Source organism: Cotesia glomerata, linkage group LG4, assembly GCF_020080835.1.
Source record: "Cotesia glomerata isolate CgM1 linkage group LG4, MPM_Cglom_v2.3, whole genome shotgun sequence".
NCBI classification, from domain to species: Eukaryota; Metazoa; Arthropoda; class Insecta; order Hymenoptera; family Braconidae; genus Cotesia; species Cotesia glomerata.
In genome coordinates this window covers 6471678-6491910 of record NC_058161.1, presented here as the reverse complement: position 1 = coordinate 6491910, position 20233 = coordinate 6471678, and the positions used below count along the sequence as shown (strand labels likewise).

The 20233-nt window shown below is 33.2% G+C and overlaps 2 protein-coding genes across 3 annotated transcripts; one reads left to right on the top strand and one right to left on the bottom strand.

The window, feature by feature from the left end:
• Nucleotides 1-16730: 16730 nt before the first annotated feature.
• On the top strand, nt 16731-17643 carry LOC123263898 (chromatin accessibility complex 16kD protein). The gene is made up of 3 exons (XM_044726945.1): nt 16731-16799; nt 16872-17045; nt 17117-17643. The coding sequence occupies exons 2-3, from the start codon at nt 16911-16913 to the stop codon at nt 17522-17524; spliced, it is 543 nt and encodes a 180-aa protein (XP_044582880.1). The 5' UTR covers nt 16731-16799; nt 16872-16910; the 3' UTR covers nt 17525-17643.
• Nucleotides 17644-17723: 80 nt separating this feature from the next.
• On the bottom strand, nt 17724-20171 carry LOC123263897 (biogenesis of lysosome-related organelles complex 1 subunit 5-like). Of its 2 annotated transcripts, XM_044726944.1 has the most exons (4): nt 20024-20171; nt 19777-19859; nt 19518-19706; nt 18288-18789 (listed from the first exon to the last, which is right to left on the bottom strand). In XM_044726944.1, exons 1-4 carry the CDS (start codon nt 20040-20042, stop codon nt 18622-18624), a joined length of 459 nt encoding a protein of 152 aa, XP_044582879.1. In that variant the 5' UTR covers nt 20043-20171; the 3' UTR covers nt 18288-18621. The 2 variants fall into 2 exon arrangements, with proteins under 2 accessions (XP_044582878.1, XP_044582879.1); XM_044726943.1 differs by lacking the exons at nt 19777-19859; nt 20024-20171 and adding an exon at nt 17724-17997 and having other exon boundaries at nt 18081-18789; nt 19518-19655.
• Nucleotides 20172-20233: the final 62 nt, after the last annotated feature.

Sequence of the window (20233 nt, the reverse complement as noted above, 5' to 3'; positions counted from 1 at the left end):
ACGTACTTGGTAAATTCTTTTACATTTATTAAACGTTGCAGTTAGGGTTTAAATTTTAAAAAAAGAATATCATTTATGATATCATTTTAGTGCAAAAAAATCCAAAAAAGAAAAAATTTTTTAGACTAATTAAAAAAATAACCATTAATTCAGTATAATTTTATACGACTGTACAGATTAGAACTTTTTTTATTAATAGACACTGATAAAATTTATAATGAAGATTTTTGCCTTAAATAGAGAACGAATAAAAATTTGATTAATATCTTATTGCAAGTATAAGAGTTACTTATAATAAAAACATGTTATTATTATTTTTGTGAATTATTATTATCATTAATACACACATACTTATACGTATTTTGCTTATGTATTATAAAAATATTAAAACCAAAACTTGTAAATAATAATTGTGTAATGTAAGATAGAAAAGAAAATGAAAATTGTGATTATTATAAAAAAAAATCTAATATATTGCGACAAGTTCCTATAATAAATTACCAATATAAAAATAGTCAAAAGTATGAATTAATTTATTATCTAACCTAATTCATAAATTTTTTTGCAACGTAACCAATAAAAAACTAATAACAGATTTCTTAAGCGGTAAAAAATATGAAAAGTAAAATACGATAGATTTGTCGTCTACGAACAAAGGTAGAAATGTCGGATGCACCGACTACTTGGTAAAACAGTGCACATCAGTATTTATGATATGCTAATCCCCAGTTACGAATTCCGTAACGTGGGTACTGGATCACGATTCGCGGATCGTTGTGCCGCGAACGGAATTCACTCGCTTGGAAATATCTACTAGTATCTCAGGCAGCATCACAATCTACGTGTATACCTATGTATATAAAACGTAAATGTCGTCAACATTCTCATCATTTTACCAAATCTCCATCCATTTGCTTTAGAATCGACTTGATAATACCTTGGTGAATGTAAATTAAACAGAGAATTATACATATATAGTATGAACACACATTATATGTACGTACGTATACATTTAAACCATAGATTCGGGTGGTATGCAGTTGACTGTAAAAAATTCAATTTTGTTTGTATGCTTAAATCACAAGGGTATTGCTGTCGGAACTCATCTGGAAGAATGGTGATTATGTTAATTCAACGAAATACCACCGAAGGACTATTTCAAAACTACTATTCCCGACAAACGTTGATTTTACTTTACGCTTGGACTTTACTTTGTTTTATTGTTTCGTTTTCAATTCAAACTTTATATTATTATGCTACTTTTTATTCATCTCTGTCGTAAAGAGATTTGCTTTATCTTATTTTGTATTTTATATAATACAGTCGAGAAATAGGTTAACTTTTTTCTGTTATTTTAAATAATAATTTAATTTGGATATTGCACGACTCATAATACGAAACATTTGAAAATGCTCTACGATTGAAAAATTATTTTTGTCTCCTTTCTTCAACTATTTTTTTATTATTATACTCTTGTAAGTTCACAGAACCAAAAAAATTTTATGGACCATTAGACAAATAATTCAATGGAAATTAATTTTCCTTAGAGGATTCAAAATCTTCAACTGCCATCTAACTCGGTGTTGTTTAATTATAATTGTTACACTGACGAAAAAGTTAACTTGATTCAAGAGGAAAATTCTTGAAAAGAACATAATTTTGAAGAGTTTAATTATTTTGAATCAAGTTGAAAAATTTTCAAATCCAGTAAAATTTATTTGAATCAAGAATAATTTTTTAGATCAAGAATTTTTGGCTTTACTCTATGAATTAGCAATATGATATATATTTTTTATTAAAAATAAATAAAAATAAAATGAGCATTATAAGCTATGCACTTTTGAATTTTTCAAACTTTTATTCCTTCCAAATGATTGAAAAAAAAAATTAGGAAAACGGTTGACCCTAAAGGCCATCCCTGCAACTTCCCGCCAATTCCGTTAATACCTGGCCGCTTTTTTGAGCTCTTCGAGCTCAAAAATACAATCTGTGTGTTCTTTTGAGCTCTCCGAGCTCAAAAGTCTGATAGAAGTTTCATAAAACACTATTTTTTGAATTTTCAAACCACAATAACTTTTGAATGAATGAACCGATTTTTACGTGATTGACGGCATTATACGCAGTTTTTTGAGCCTCATAAAGATTTTCTAAGTTTTAATTGGTTGAACTAGAAATTTCGGAGTAACTCCGAAAAAACACTTTTTTCGGTTTTCTTTCGTTCACGATATCTTTCGAACGAATCAACCGATTTTGACCGGATTAGCGGCGATCGACGTGGTTTTTTAAGGTTGAGAGTTGATTAATTTTTGAAATCGATCGGTAAAGCCGTTTAAAAGTTATCCCAAAAAAACCACTTCTGAAAACATTTTTTTTCCTATTTTTTTTTTAGATTCCTCCAAATTTCTCGAAATCTATCGGTCCGAATCGGTTCAAATTAACAGAAAATCTAAGTTTGGTGAAGCCCTTTCGAATGGCACCAACCGCGATGAAATCGGTTCAACCGTTCAAAAGTTATAAGTGGTTTACATACTTACACACACACACACACACACACACACACACACACACACACACACACACACATACAGACATAGTGACACCCTCGCGGGAATAGTCAGGAAAGCTTCCTAGGACCTCAAAACGTCGAGATTTGATGAAAACTCGATTTTCAAAAAACGGGGTAAAACCAATAACTTCCCGATTTTTCGAAAATCTTCGATTTTCTTAGCGGGAAGTCAAAAATTATTAAAAAAATGTTGGAGGATTATTGTTCAAAATTTTCGAGACAAATAAATTATGATAAAAAAAAAAAAAAATCAATTTTAACGTTATCATGATTAACAATTCTGTCAATGTACAATTGTTCATGTAGTGAATTCCCCCCAAAAATTAAAAGTTTCATGTATATTTAAATACACGAAAGTAGCATCTATAAATCATTCATCGTTATTGCCAACAACTTTTTCATATTCAAAATCCCAATTGTAATTTGTTCGCATTATAATTTCAGGTCGTTGAGGCGTGTGACGAACAACCAATCGTTCAATTTCACCGGCCTCCCAAATCACATTCTATACTACTAGCATCATCTCCTCTCTTTATACTCACACACACGATTTTCAAAGTAAAAGCTACATACTACATAACTATCCACGTAATTTGACAAATTGCCATCAAGTGAAATACATTGGCTGTATGAAAAAAAAATTAAATAAATAAATACCCGAAGGATATATAGAACCCGAGCTATTGTCAATTTTTCGTAATTGGCCATGCATTCACTAGAAAAATTCAGCGATGAACCAATCATTTATTTGTATGCGTTCCATATTCGCTACACCAACCAATGAATTTATTGGTTGGCTAAATTACCCTTTCTCGTACCACGAAATTAACTATTTCAAATCAATATTAAATGAAAAAATAAATAAAAAGAAGTTATATAACAACTAAAATTATGTCGAAATAAATATATAATAAGATGTTTTCAAAATCCAAAAGTATACGTCCTAATCAACTATAGATTCATGTTTAATAATTACAACAAGAATTATTTATTAAGATCTTAACTTTGTTTTCAATGTTAAAATTTTTCTATTAATACTACTTAGATTAAAAGAGAATTCAGTCTAATAAACTATCCTTGGGTTTACGTATGGTTTTCTCACTTTATTTCTACGTTCATATTTTAAAGAAGAAATAGGATCATTATCTACAACCTTCACGGATAATTTTAAATGGATCATGGAGAAATATTAATTGTTTGACAGATAAAATGCACGTAAAAATAGGTTTACTTGAACCAAGAATATTTTTGAAAGACTCACGTAGTTTTGGAGTAAGAAGAAATGTTCAAGATTTTTTTTCTTGAATTAAGATTACTTTTTCATACTGATGAAAATGTACTGACACGGAAAAAAAATTGTAGGAAAAATTACAATTGTCACATCGTAAAAATGCGTATAAAAGTAGTCAATACGAATTTTTAAGATGTAACATTGTAAATTAAAAAAAATAAAATTATGGATGTGAAGATATTGTAAGTCTGGTTCTGGAGTACGGCGTCACAATTCTAATTTTCTTTTCCGTGAGTATTTATCTAATATGAGATGACAATACCGCCTTGATTTTAAGTGAATATGTGATTTCCATTTACATTACTTGAATTACATGACGTGTGACGAGAAAAAACTGCTAAGATGTTAAACTACCTTATCTGTAATTAACATGTATATATGTGGTCGTTAAAATTTTGATTTTAATTTTTTTGACTTTTGATAGTCGCTTAGTTTAATTTAAGTAACATAAAATTTCTGACTCAAAGTGTCTTAATTCTTATAAAATTATAATAAAAATACTCGAAGAAAAGCGTACTCCTTGTCTCTTATATTGTGAAAGTGAAGTACAGTATTTTCAAGGCGTGCATGACAGAAAAATTTAATTTAAATTGAATCTATCACTTAATTTGAAATACTCGAAAACACTCACATAAAACAACAACTCGGCTCCGATTCACGAGACGTTATAGCCCAGTTAAAGGAATCTATACAACGATTGATAAAAAAGAGGGTAAAAAAATGTAGGTAGATAGGTATAGGTATATATAAATAGCAAAGACTGAAACGATGACAACGAAGACTCTTCCGCACCAGCGACTTGAGAGGAGGAGTACTCATGTTTATATGCATTGTATTGCTAAAACCCTTTTAACCGAATTACATTTAGTGATTCCAACATCAGCCACTGAGAGAGCTTACTGAAGTGCGTGTTTGTGTGCGTTTTCCTACATAACAGTCATCGTCGTTGTCGTAGTCGTACTCAGCCGTTTAACTCGTCGGCGCCATCGTATCTTGGGGCGTTGGTGTGATAGAAGTAAAATGGTGGTGGTCGAGAATAGAAACTAGGTAACACGCGCGACGAGAAGAGAGAAGATCAAAGAGAGAAGGAAGACGTCTTTCCACCCTTTTTTACCATATATTTTTCTATTCTGTCTCTGTCTGGATTCCGGTACAAGTTGAGACTTGATGGAACGAGAACAGCATCCCTGAATCCTGATTCCCTTAGTAAACAAGTGCTTGGGTGATTCACTGCTTGTTCACTTCTATATCGGGCGTCGTTTGTTTCTCAGCAAGCACGTCGCCATCGCGTCGTCTTTCCTATTTCCCCATCATTCTCAATATACTCTCAAAAATACCACCTCAAAACACAACTTTTTTATTTTATATATCCATTCCGGAGATGTATCGTCATTGTTATTATTTTTTTTTACCCTCATTATACGATAGCCTGTAAATTGTTTTCACTTACGGAGGATTGAAGAATAAAAGAAAAGAAAAATTTTTCGGCAAATCTAAATATACAAGCCTTCCAGTACTTATCTTATGATTAAAGTAATCAGTTAATTAAAGTAAGATGTCTAAAACAATTAAAAAACCTATGATTCCACTAAATACTCGTTATTCTATAGCACAAAAATAGTTTTTGTAAATATATAATTTTTTTAGGCAGAAAATGAAATTTTCTTGTGAATGAAATTAAATAAAAAATAAATTCATTTTATTTAAAAAAAAATGCGTGGAGTGTATCTTAAGAATTTTTTTTTAACAAGTCTACTTTTACATATATGCTTACCAATGAATTATTTACAATACTTGACTTGATACTAAGCATCCCATACTTTCTTTACAATAAAATGACCTTTGTTAATCACTCTATTCTTATTTTGAACTCATTGGAAAATCATTTTCTAGTTTCAAATTTGGTTTGTTATCAAAGCATATTTTTGTTTTTCAAACTCTAATTTAATCTATTAAAAGATTAAGTGTTCTTGATTTATGAAATTTCTCAAGTGAACGATTTGAATAAATTATATTTAGTCTTAAATCATAACTCGCAATGATAAAATGCTCATCTAGGAAATTAGTAGCAAAATCAAAACTAAATGTTAATTTTTTTTTATACACTATAAATGTAATTGCTAAATAAAAATTAAAACTTGTAGATTTTCAAACAGAAGGAAAGTACTGAGAGTATCTAAAATGAAAAATATATATATATATATATATATATATATATATATATATATATAAAAGTACTACCATTTAAGTATATATGCATAAAAAAGGTACGAAAAATAGGACCGCAAATAATATCGCAAACGATCCTTTTCTGAGTTAGCTCAGGATAAAATGGTGAAGAATAAAGAGGGTAGAGAAGAAATGTTATAAGAAGAATGATAAACTAAAGGAAAGGGAAGAGGTATGAAGATCCTTTCGCGTCGGTGCGGAGCCTCGTCATTAGCTCTAACGAGGTTACCCTCGGGCTGACTATATACTCCTCCTCTTCTACTAGTACTTGTACTTCTGGCTCTCCTTTTACTGTTATGTTACTCAATAATGTTCAACACCAGCATCGAAAGCCAGAGCATTCTCTCAGCACAATCGATCTGTCTTTATCTTACTCTTTATCTGGTTGCCACTGAACAATAACGTGGCATATATCTGAGTTCTGAGTTTGTGCACACAAACGAGAACGACTCCTGGACCAAAGCCCAGGGATCCTACCCTAGTTACTTGCTAAAACGCGAGAGAAGGGATAATAAGATCTGCGACAATCAACTCGAACGTCGCGCGGCACGACCCCTTGGGCGAGCGAGCAAGCGCCGTCCGCCACGTTACGACCGTATACTATGGGCTTTCTAACGTTTATACCCTTCATCCCTTGCTCATATACATAGCTTTTAAAATTTTTTATTTGCTTTTTCTATCTATGTACTAACTACATTTTTCTCACTCATTTTATGTAACTCTTCACTCTTCTTTACGTCATTTTAACCCAGTTGACAATCAATCTTTTCTAGGTTTTTATTTTTACCTTTTATTTTATGCTATTCCAGCTGACTAGGTATTTATTCGAATTGGCCAAGCTCCGTTGAGTTTCTTCACCAAAAATAGGATCAAAGATAATAGATTCGCGTTTTTTTATCAGCCTCAAAAAAAACTGTAACTCGATTCTAGAGAAAAAATCATGAAACAAGAAAACCATTTTGGAGAATTTTATTATCTTGAATCAAGCCGAAAAAATTTTGAAATAAATTAAATTTCTTTTAAGACAGAGAAAATTTCTCAAGACAGAGAAAATTTTTTAAAATGATTTTCTTGATTAAGCTCTATTTTTTGATAGATATAAATAATTATTTATTAGATTTTTCAATAGTAAAGTATGTTTAATAATTTTTACAAAAATTAAGATTAAAAAAATATCGAAAATGTAATTATTTTATTTTGTAATTAAAATGTGATTAAAATTATTTTTTAATGCTGTGTATAACGGCGAGATTAAATTTTCTAATTAATTATAATTTTGATTCGTCAAATTATTAGTCACCACAACAATGGTTGTTTACTGAGTGCTCAGCCTAATATCAATTAGGCTAGAAGTACTTTATTAATTAGACTACATTGTGAATTATTAAAATTTCAAAATTTTTTAACTTCCCGCTAAGAAAATCGAAGATTTTCAAAATTCAGGAAGTTATTGTTTTCACCCCGTTTTGCAAAAATCGAGTTTTCATCAGATCTCGACATTTGAAGGTCACAGGAAGCTTCCCTGACTATCCCCGCGAGGTTGTCACTACACTGAGAAAACAGTTCATTAATGAATTTAAATTTAAATGAAATGAGGCTCGTTAACTATAAATAAATCTCTTATTTAAATATCACAAGAAATATTTATTTGATACAAATAAATTGATTTATTTGAGACAAAGTTACAGTATATTTGAATGAAATCCAGATTTTTTTATAGTTCACAAATATTTCTTTGGTGCTAACAATTATATATTTCAACCAAGTCAGATTTGTTAACTATAAATAAATGGTATGTTTGAATATACTCAAAGCAATGATTTTTAGTTTTAAGTTAGGAAAGTAGTAAAAGTAGACATATCGAACGTTTGGGGTTAAATGGGCAATTCTTTTGGAATTATTAATTATACTGAAATTAACAATAATACTATAAAGTTAGTCGACGTTTTTAATTTTTAATTTTTTTTTTTATTTATTAAATTAGATCTAGAAAATATTTTTATAAAATTGCACTTATAATTTTTCAAGTTTTTTACGAATGAAGTTTTTTAAAAAAATTTCTTTTGTAACAATTTTTTCAATAAAAAAAATTCTAAAAATTTTTAGATGACGGCTAACTTAATTTTCATAAATTAACAAACATCTGTCAATTTTTAGGAATTTTATAATAATAAAATTATCACGAAAAAATTTTAATTAAAAAGTTCCATGTCTAAAAATTAAAAAAAAATTACAAGTGCATTAAAATATGTTTTTTATCGTTGATCTGTAATAAAAATTAAAAAAATTGACAGCTGTCTGCTAACTTCAGCATCATAATTATTAATGTCTATTATAGTTAACTATTTCAATACATATTTGTCTAAGCATATAGATATATTTTTTTTTATTTTATTTATTTCTACAAAAATTAAACAAAATACATTTGTAAACTGAGTTAATTTTCATTATTTATTTTTTACAAATCACGTCGAGAAATAACAGTGACGACCGTAGCGACACCAAGTGTAATTTACTTAAAGTGAGATTTGTTAATAGTTAACAAATCTTTATTTAAATGAAATAAATGAGTCGATTCAGTTAAATAAACCAAAACGAGGTAGTATTTGATTCAAAGTAATATATATTTGAATAAAAGAAATTTGTTAACATTAAATATATATTTTTAATTTATTTCAAATAAATCTGCGCATTTGAGCCAAACAAACTGTTTTCTCAGTGTATGTCTGTGTGTGTGTGTGTGTGTGTGTGTGTGTGTGTGTGTGTGTGTGTGTGTGTGTGTGTGTGTGTGTGTGTGTGTGTGTGTGTGTGTGTGTGTGTGTGTGTGTGTGTGTGTGTGTGTGTGTGTGTGTGTGTGTGTGTGTGTTTATAGAGGAGGTCAAATACATTTACGTATACCGGGACGAGATGTTTGTCCTGGGTATGTCGGACTCGGAAGTCAGTATTATTGACAACAATACCGACTAAACATCCTCCTCTCTCTTTCCCCATAGATGTTACGGGGAAGACTGGATCGGGACCGCGTTAGCATTACTTCAATCCAGTCCGTGTTGCGTCTCACGACGGTTGCTCCTAGTTACTAGTCTCTTTCTGCGATTTTTTCCTTTAACAGACGCTGCGCATAGGCTGCGACAGCTGACCAGTTATCTTATTTTTTGATCATGCAGGTTACTAAGCTCTCAGGGGAGAAAGTGGTGCCAATAGTTTCATCAGTACTGCTTTTGTAGTCCTTCCACCGGTCACACTCAAAGAACGTGTGCTCGACGTTGTCAATTTTGTCTGGGAAGTATTTGCACGTTGGTGTGCTGTGCAGTCCCATTTTAAAAAGATAGGCATTGAACTGCCCATGTCCCGTCAATAGCTGGGTCAAGAAAAAGTCCGTTTCTCCGTATTCCCGAGAAAGCCAGACGTTGATGTTTGGGATCAGGCGTGCCGTCCATCTGCCCGTCTCTCCCGATGTCCATCGGTCCTGCCACTCTTGTTGCGTTTCCGCCTTTATCCTCGTTCTTGTGTCCTTCATATTTTCGTCACTGTTTTTAGCGTCATAGAGTTTCGCTCTCTCAAACGCGAGTAGGTCGATGGGTGCAGCTCCCGCAATGACCAATATAGCCGCTTCGGAAACCGTTCGATAGGCGCAGGCAACCCTGAGAGCGCCTCGCCGCTGCACTGCCGCTATTTTTCGTCGGTAGGTTTTCTGTTTCAATATGTCTGCCCATATTTCTGCTCCATAAAGCAGTACCGAGTGGACTACTTCTAGAAGAACTCTTCTCTTTTTGGTTCTTGGTCTCATAGTGTTGGTCATGATTCTTGCTAGGCTAGACACCGTCTTGCTAGCTTTCTCGCATGCACTGTCAAGGTGTTCGCAGAAAGATAGTTTCTCGTCTATCATTACCCCTAGATAGCGCAGGGCCCTTGTTGACGTCAGTGTTGTTCCTTCCTTGTCCACAGCGAATGGTTTTGGGAACCATTTTTGACGTGTCAGAACAACCATCTCGGTTTTATGCTTGGCGAGTTTCAGGTGGTGTTTATCAACCCAGGTCTCGACGGCGTCAATGGTTTCCCGGACCAGTAATTTGGCCTCTTCTACGCTGTCTACTACTATCGTGGCCGCAACGTCGTCTGCAAAGCCCGTTAGCTCTACTTGCTTTGGTAGCGAGATTTCAAGAAGCTCGTCGTAGTCCGCATTTCATAGATCGGGCCCCATTATTGAGCCTTGCGGTACGCCAGCCGTTATGGCGTATTCTTGTGGGCCTTCCGTAGTTTCCGCTATTAGCTTTCTTTCGCCCAGGTAATTGTCGACTAGTGCCAGATTCTCTGGCTCCGCGTCACATTTGTGCTCCAGAGCATCTAAAATGTCTCTCTAATTTGCGCTGTTAAATGCGTTTTTGACATCTAGCGTGAGGAGGAGACATACTTTACGAGCTTTGAGGCTACCAGACCATGCTTGTGTTGCTGTATTTATAACTTTCTCGATCGCTCCGACTGTCGAACGACCTTTCCGGAAGCCATGCTGGTTGGTGGCAAAACCTCCAGCACGGTCGATGTCGTTGCGAAGTCTCCCTTGTATGAGCTTCTCGAGCAGTTTTTCAGCAATGTCTAGCATACAGAGTGATCTAAATGACGAAGGTGTTACGGGGGTTCCCTTTCCTTTGTCTAAGAGAACCAATCTCTGCCGCTTCCAGACCGCGGGAAATGTGCCAGTTGCCAAGCATGCGTTGTAGGTGTTCAGGAGTATGTCTGGGTATTCCAGGGCTACAATCTTGATCACTGCTGCCGGGATGCTATCAGGTTCAGATGCCTTTCCTGTTTTGAGTGACTTGGCCGCGTCTTGTAGTTCCTTAGTTGTGAAGGGTGTTCCTTCGCTGTTTTTAGCGTAGTGTTTCTTCTTCCGCGGCAGCTGTTTGGGTAAAAGCTCCGCTACAATGCTGTCCATTAAGGCAGGAGACTTCGGCGCTTTTGGTGAAGCCTTTCCAAGTCATTTGGTGACAATTTGGTAGGCTTTGCCCGGTAGGCTTTGCCCAGTTTCTGTCGGAACACACTAATCCCTTCGTTAGGTGAGAGATAGACGCTCATGAAGTAGGTTGTGAGGGTTTGAATCCAGACAAAACCTGCTCCACTTCCGCTGTTGTTGACGGTAACGTTCTTTGTGTTCACAATCCGAATTGCTGCCGTGCCAGTTTCGTCTGCGAACCATGTTTTACCTTCGATATTTAGATATTGCTCGCAGATAAAGCAGACGTTGATTTTATCTTCAAAGACACGCTGGCGCAGGAGGTTTTGCGCTAAGGCGCATCTATTCAGGTTGCCTTGTAGTATGCGTGTCATTTCTGCCCTCTCTTGGCTTCTGCAAGTGCTGTGCGAAATGCCCTGCAAGCTCCAGTGCCAGAAATATGGCATAGACCATCCTGGGCATCTTTGTCCGGAGCACAAAGGAAGCATTTTGGCTTTTCCGTGCAGTTTACGGCCTTGTGGTTCTCTTCGCCACACTTGTAGCAGCACCTGCTTCTGTTTGGTCCCGCACACTGGCGTGTTTGGTGTCCAAAACTAAGACATTTAAAACAGCGGGTTACTTTTGCAACTGGGCGTATACGACAGTTCACCCAACCGATCATTATATGGGCCTTGTCAAGGGCCTTAATCGCACTGGCCTCGTCTACTCCGCAGAAGGCTGCCGGATTTCCTCGTGGTGTGGGTTTTGTCAAATTTACCCGTTTGACCTCCAGGCTGTAAGTGAATTCACGTTTGAGTGCTTCACGGACTTCGCTCTCGGTAGAGATTTCGTCCAAGTCGAGGATCTCGATCGTTGTTGTTGGTGTTAGCGTCTTGACCGTGCCGATGTTTGCAGTGGCTGCAAACAGCTGACCTTACTGCAGCTGACCTTACTGCATCGGTGAAAGCCTTGCTGTCTTCGGTCTTTCGAGCCATTTCAAGGAGAACGCCTCCGTGTTTCGTCTTTTTAATAGACTTTATGTCTATGCCCGTCTCGACAGGGCTTACCTTGGCTTTGATTTCCTTTAGGATATCAGCATAAGTTTGGCCGTCTACTGGTTGGACAAGAACAGCCTTAGTTTTTGTCTTCTTTTTCCTCGGTTTCTTAGAGGCACCCTTACTTGACTGGTTTTGAGCTTTATTAGGGGGAGCCGCTGTTTCGTGCTCTTTTTCCTTCTTCCTATTTCGGTTTACTGTAGTCCAGACGGCCTCTCGGGCTGTCTTTTTCTGTGGTGGCTTCTCGATTATTGAAGAAGGGCTGGGCGTGGACAGCTGCCTCTTCTTGTTATTGTCCTTTACTTGCTGTGGTAATTTTTTAGGAGTGACCAAAGGTGGCTGTGGTTTTTTGGTCAGTCTCGGAGTTGTTTGGGTCGTTGAGGCCGACATGCCTGGTGATTTGTTGGCTAACCTATATGCTGTAGTGCTAGATGTAACCAATTTTCTAATCTCATGATGGAGATTCTTCTTGTCTTTTATAAACTCGGCTAACTCTTCGATCTTGATGCCGAGCCTCTCCATTGGTGACTGTTGGCCTGTAACGGTCGGTACAGAGTTGATTCTTCCTCGGTAGGTTTGATTAGTGACAGGAGCAAAAGGTCCACTTTTTGGAGGAATGTTGCTCAGTTGTCCGTTCTCTGCCATCTGGGCTGATTTCGTACTCCCTGTAACCTTGCTAGCATTGCTAGACAGCAGAGCCATGGGGTCTACTCCGCTGTTCAAACGGTCGCTTGATAACGACGAGTTCAGGCCCGTTTGCACGCCTTCTCTCGCCGGCACTGAGGTATCCCCCCTCTGCACCGTAGACGATGTTTGAAATTAATCTGGCATTTTCATATCATCTTTTGCTAGGTTTTGGTCCACCCCGAGTATTCTATTTCCTCGGTACCCGACGCATCTGACGTGCAGATATGCCGGGCATTCCCCTATCCGCCACCTGGGGAGGCGCCCGATGCGGGACCCAGCAAGCCCGAAACGAGGTGTGTGTGTGTGTGTGTGTGTGTGTGTGTGTGTGTGTGTGTGTGTGTGTGTGTGTGTGTGTGTGTGTGTGTGTGTGTGTGTGTGTGTGACTATGTGACCGATTCGGACCGATAGATTTTGAGAAATTTTGAAAAATCTCAAAAAAAATAAAAAAAAATCATTTTTGAAAGTGGTTTTTTTGGAATATCTTTTAAACGGCTCTATCGATCAACTTCAAAAACTAATCCGCTCTTAAGCTTGAAAAACTACGCCGATCGTCGCTAATCCGGTCAAAATCGGTTGATTCGTTCGAGAGATATCGTGAACGAAAGAAACCCGAAAAAAGTGTTTTTTTGACCTTTCTTCGCCATTTCTTCTCGGATCGTTTTTGATGATATAAAATAATTTCAGAACTTAAAAAACCGCGTCGATCGCCGCCAAAAACGTGGAAATCGGTTGATTTGTTCGAGAGATATCCTCGATAAAATATTTGGAAACAAGAGTTTTTTTAACATAACTCCGAGATTTTTTGGAATAACTTTTAAACGGCTGCACTGATCGATTTAAAAAACTAATCAGCTATTAGCATGAAAAAATTACGTCGATCGCCGTCAAGCCGGTCAAAATTGGTCTATTCGTTCAAGAAATATCATGAACAAAAGAAAACCAAAAAAAGTGTTTTTTTGGAATTACTCCAAATTTCCTAGTTTTATCAATTCAAACTTGAAGATTCGTCATGAAACTAAAAAAATTACATCAAATACTGCCAACCGCGTGAAAATCGGTTGATTCATTTAAAAGTTAGTGCAGTTTGAGAATTTAAAAAATATTGTTCTATGATACTTTTATCAGACTTTTAAGCTCGAAGTTGCACGGGAAGTTGCACGGATGGCCTTCAGGGTCCACCGTTTTTCTAATTTTTTCATTTTTTTTTCTGGCTATAAATTTACGGATGAAACTCACATACATACTCGAAATCGTTGACTTGATAATACTTTCAAGTGAGTATTGAAATTGTATAATATATAAAACAGTTTTAGGGGAAATTGTCTAAGTAATGATTGTTGATGGGATATATAAGTCCAAGTGATAAATAGTTCTATTTCTATAATAAAGTCGAGTCGTTTTTTATTTGCGGTCATTGGCCAAAAGTGATCATGTAAGTGAGAAAAGAGAAAAGATACTTGAGTGAGCATTTCTCGGAGCTTTTATCCGATCTGTAAGTCTCTGTTTGAGCCTCGACTACTTCTTGAGTTTGGGGGCTGGTTTCGCCTGAGGGTGGGTGTGTTACTGGGAACTATATTGTAGGCCACATGTGGGGTTGAAGTAGCCAAAGAGATACGAAGCTAACCGCATTGTAATCAACGTAAAATGGCGCCGAGTAGTGAGCGAATCAATTTATATCTTCACGATTTTAGCGTTTTATTTTGTGGCCATGATTTCTTCTAATGGCGATGCTAATCACGAGTCATGAATAATAAATAAATTCGAAATTTCAATACTGTTGTTTAGGGTTGTTATTTGTTTGAAAACCTCTTCAGAAAAATGATCAAAATTTGCAGAAAAAAAAAGAAGAGGAAAGTTTCAATTATACATGTGATAAAGTACCATGAAATAGATTTATTTCTAAAAGCGAAACAAGCTCGTTTCATCCACGAATTACGTGTATTGAATGACGAAATATATCGTACGTTTTCGGTGCTATGTCACGGATCGGCTATTGTCGATATTTGAACTAAAACGACATAGAAATTCAGGAAAGCAACTTCCGACGCTTCATTTCACGTTGGGTGATTACTGATTGCTGTGGAGTTTTCTGTGTAGTAATCTTTGTCTATCGATAATCTATTTTCAGAGATACTGACATTGAATGTAATTTAGATATAAATTTATAAAAAAAAATTTTTTTATTCATATCTTTTCCATCGCTATAAAAGTAATTTACGTATTTTGTTGTAACAACTATTTTAAAATAATTATGCAACAATAAAAAATTATTTGAAGCATTCTACGAATATTGTTTTTCGGCTATAGATAAATTTGTAATGGGCATAATTTTATATCATAACGATTTGTTCATTAAAGATGCATGATAAAAAAAATTGGATATCACATCAACAGGCGATCAAGTTTTGATAAAGTTAGTGCCATAAACACGATCGAAAAAATTTCAATGCAATTACTTTTAAATCATCTAACACACAAAAAAATTTTTAGTAAGCGATAAATAACTAAGCTTTTATACAAATTTTTAAATTTTAAATTCAATTATTTTTATTTATAAATTTTCTCCATATTTTAATATCTTAGGAGATCGTTTCAACTATTCTCAGTGGGGTCCGGTCATGAGAGTGTGAGTGATTACGAATAGGCACTTTTCTTGGATCCTCGGTGCGTTTAAAAAATGACTACGATAATTTTTGCAAGCAAAATCTATATCTATGAAAGAATTTTTAGAACGTAAGATTTTGTTTCGAGCTCTTGACGAGTTTTAAAATTAATGATAAACAAATTTTCGATCTTTGAAAACCTAAAAATAGTGAAAAGTAATTTTATTTATAACTTTAAAAATTTACTATGATAATAATAAATTCCCTAATTAAAAAAAAAAAGATTTAAAAAGATTCGACCCCTGCAAAATGTATAGTCATGTGGGGCAAATGTACGCAGCGGGTAAGAGTGCGCAATCTCATGTATTTGGGACTCAAATGAATGGGTTTGCGTACTCTTACCCACTGCGCACTCTTGCCCCACATGACCCTATCTATATATTTGTCAAGTTGAATCTTTTTTAATCTTTTTGAGCCATTCCGAATCTTTTCAAATCTTTTTTTCTAATCACGGTTGTTATAAGTATAGTTATTTTTCCTTCCTGTAAATTATTTGAGAAAATTATCGTTGTTCTGTTTAAAATTTGTTATATATATTTTGAATGATTTTATTTAAGCAGTAATTGTGTCATTGTTAGTATACTCACCGGATCGCTGAACCAATAAAATTATTCATCCATTCATCTTGATGACAATCAAACGGTCATTCGAACCTCGCATAATGTTGAAATTTTCCGATCCGTAATTTTTGTATCCATGACAATTTTCCAAGAACATGTGTCCAATTATTGGCTTAATAATCATAATACTATGTAACAAAATGTTTGATTAATTCTTTAAATCAAACACACTGTAAATTTCGACAGTATCTTTTGTCATTTATTCAAAAGTACACGAAACGCTTGGTTAGAGCGAGCAGTTCATGACACCTGTGGCGCATTTATGAATTCTGTTTAGCGCTCTATCGGTGAAGCAGGAAACTAATAGATTTTAACGGAACAGTTAGCACAAGATATTCCGTAGTTTCTTTTTAAGAATTATAAATCAAAATTTAATGTAATCATTAAAAGGAAGATATTCTTACTGAAAAACCTTTTTTTAAATAATTATTCTATAATTTCATATGCACTTTTCCGAAAGTCTGCTTGGCATCTAGTCCGTCTGAAACAGTAGGCGCCATCTTAAAACTTGTGACAAGTGCGCATGTGCGAGAGTTCGAGATATCGATGTAAGCCTCGCGAGTATAACATAACCGTCATTCAATGTAAACAACCGAATAAGTAAACTTTTCAATAATTTCTTTCACGCTTTATATCATTTATTTTATTTTATTTAAATATTATATTTATTTATTTAAAATAATATTAAATCCAAACTTATTTTATAATCAAAATCGAAGTATTTTAATTTTGTTGGTTTCATGTAATCATTTTAATTTGTAAGTAAACAAAATTATTTAAAATAGTTAACAGTAATTTATTTTGAAAATAATATATTTATATTTTTCCAGATTTTATTACTAATTATTAAACAATCAGAATTTGATAAAATGGCAGCGAATCAAACGCCGCAAAAAATACGAGAACTTCGATTACCATTAGCAAGAGTTCGTACAATAATGAAAAGTTCACCGGATGTCGAATCTATTGGGCAGGATGGTTTATTTTTAGTTACTAAAGCTACGGTAATTATTTAAAAAAATTTTTTAATTAATTAATTAATATATATTATTAAATATTTTATTTATTTTATCAGGAAATGTTTATCCACTATTTGGCAACAGAAGCTTACACCAAAGCGAATCAAAAAAACGCATTAGACTATAAACATCTAGCAGAAGTGGCACAAACTAATGAGACTTTAGAATTTCTTAAAGAAATAATGCCTCGCAAAATAACAGTAAGACAATTCAAAGAACTGATGGCTGCTAAAGAGGCTGCTGCACAAAGTAGTTCATCTGGTAGTTCCGATTCTGATAGTGACAGTCAGTCGGATTCGGACTCAGCCTCGGACAGTGATTCAAAAAAAGACGATGATGAAGATGATGATAATGAAGAAGATGATGATGATGACCATAGTAGTGAGGATAATAAATCTATATCAAATGGTAAAAACAATTCGAAAATGAGTGGATCTAGTAGTGAAAGTGAACATGATGACTGAAATAAATTATTAGTTTTTAATTTTCATATCATTTTTTTATTTATGATAAACATTCATTGGTATTCATTTTTAATTCTATTATTTATGAACAAAATTAGTGTTTACTTTTTTTTTTTAGTTATATTCATTTAGAATGTTGCCGAATAAATCATGGAATATTTTGTATCGTATAACAGAGTTAAAAAAAACTTCAATTGTATAAATTTGTTCAGGAAGTTATTAATCTTTATGTAATTTTGTATAAATTGGCATTGGTCTTGTTACTTCAATATAATCTTCATTCAATTTTTTAGCAAGAAAATAAATATCTGCTAACGCAACAATAAGACCACATATTATTCCAAGTAACAAACGGAATCCAAAATCAAGATTACCAAGAATTAGTTCGATTCCCCAAAAACCAAATGCAAACGCCGAAGCCACAGTTGTTATAAATTGCAAAATAGCAATAAGTTGTCTATTTATTTCTTTTACTGTAAATAAGAGAAAATAAGTGTAATTAACTAATAATTTTTTTTACTTCTATAACTATTTAATATTTATATAATTTTCTTACTTTGAAATGCAATGGTGTCTTCTGGAAATCTTTTTTTAACTGGATCAACTTCCTTAGTCATAGCTTGATATTCACGATTACTTTGTTGGGCCGTCAATTTTTTAATTCTTGCTTCTAATATTGGATTTCTGGGTGTCACTTTAGGTTTAGGCAAATCAATATTTGTACCATCCAATAATTCATGTAAATAAACTTTACTATCTGATGTTTTTCTGTACTCTATCAAATAATTATTTAACCACTTAATAGCATCTACTTTTAATAAACAGTCTGACTTGTTTGATGACTTTTTCAACGACCGTATACTTTCAGGAGCGTCTTTGTTATTTACATTTTTTTTTACAAACTTGATTAATGACGGCGTTGCTTTTACCTTTATGAATGGATCTTCTATTTGTTCTACTGGCATATTAAATTAATAAAAATAACTAACAAAAAGAAAAAATAAAAAAAAATTTTTAGATAACCAAATATTTAATATTCGTGAAAATAAAATATTTAGGTAAAATACTTGAAATTATGAATTTAAAGTAAAAAATAGTTAAGGATTGATATGAAGTTTTTTTTCTAAGTCAACGTAAAATTTTTTTAACTCTTCTTCTTTTTCGTTAAATGTTGCGTCAACTTTACGACACTTATCACTCATATCATTGATAAATTTTTTCCATTCTTCTTTTCGTAGTTCTCTATTTTCAGCTATTTTGCTATCCTGTGATAAACATGAGAAAAATTGTCGGATAATAAATAAACAATTAACCACAGTACATTGAATCTGATTATCTAGAACTAAACAGGTTCAAAAGTACTAAAGGACACTGAAGTTGTCTGACATTAAAAAGTTTTTTTTTTAATTTTATAGCAATAAAATTATTAAAAAAAAAAAAAAAAAAAATTCTATACTCTGAAGTTGACATGTACTATAAATTTTTTTAGAAATTTATGACAGTGAAATTATTATGAAAAAAATTCAACAAAAAAATTTCGCATGTGAAAATTAAAAAAAATTTCAAGTGGAAATTTTTTAAAGCAATGAAAATTAATTTAGCATATTTAATCACTTTTAGAACTTTTGTTAACAAATAAATTATGGCAATAAAATAATAAAAAAAATAGGCATGTAGAAATTTAAAAAAATTAAAAATGCAATTTTTTAAAATTAATTTAAATTTTAAATAAAATAAGAAACTGGTCAAATGACAGCTAACTTTAATGTCATTTTAAAGCATTTTTTGATTGTAATTGATTTGTTATAATAATTTAAAAAATTGACACCTGTCAGCTAACTTCAATATCATTAAATTCTACATGTGAACATTAAAAAAAAAAAATATTTGTAGAAATATTTTAAAGCATTTTTTTATTAGAATTAATTTGTTAAAAAAATTTTTGTAAATTGGCAGCTCAGCTAACTTCAGTATCATCTAAAAAAATACTCACAGTATTAAATTTATTTTCTCTTTGTATTATCCTTTCACACATAGTCAGTGCAACGTCGGCATTAGCTTTTAAACTTGGCAGATGACAATCTCCAAGTTGTTCCGCCCGATCAATTTGATTTTGTTCAAGTTCTGTAGAGTACTCCAAAATTTTAAATAATCGTTCAACTTCCCTATCACCACGTTTTTCCTAAAAAAACAATTTAATTTTGAATGCCATCTTTGTTAAATAAATAAAAATAAAGTATGTAATGAATTACCTCAAATTCTCGTACAAAATACGATAATTCACCTTGTAAAAACGGGCGGTGATCAAATAGTCTGCTCCAAATTTCACCAATGTCTACACAAGTATTCACAAGTGTAATTAATTAAAATTATTCTTAATGACATAAACTATTTAACAAATAAATTAATTATTTTTTTCATTACTTAAATATGATGAAAAAAATATTAATTAATTATTTAATTACTTTATTTTCAAGTTAAATTAATTTTATCTCACACCTTTTATCACTGACGCCATGTTTTTAGTCCACGATAAAATCCCATCGTGTCAACAAAATCATATGATTCTCCATGCTATAGTGCTTTTGAAGTTATAAACTGTCTTCGAGTATTCTCGGTGCGGAATTTTTATTTAAAGTACATTTAGTATTCAAAAATTTTTAACCCAAGAATTTTAAATTCAAATTCAATGTACATCATACCTAAATT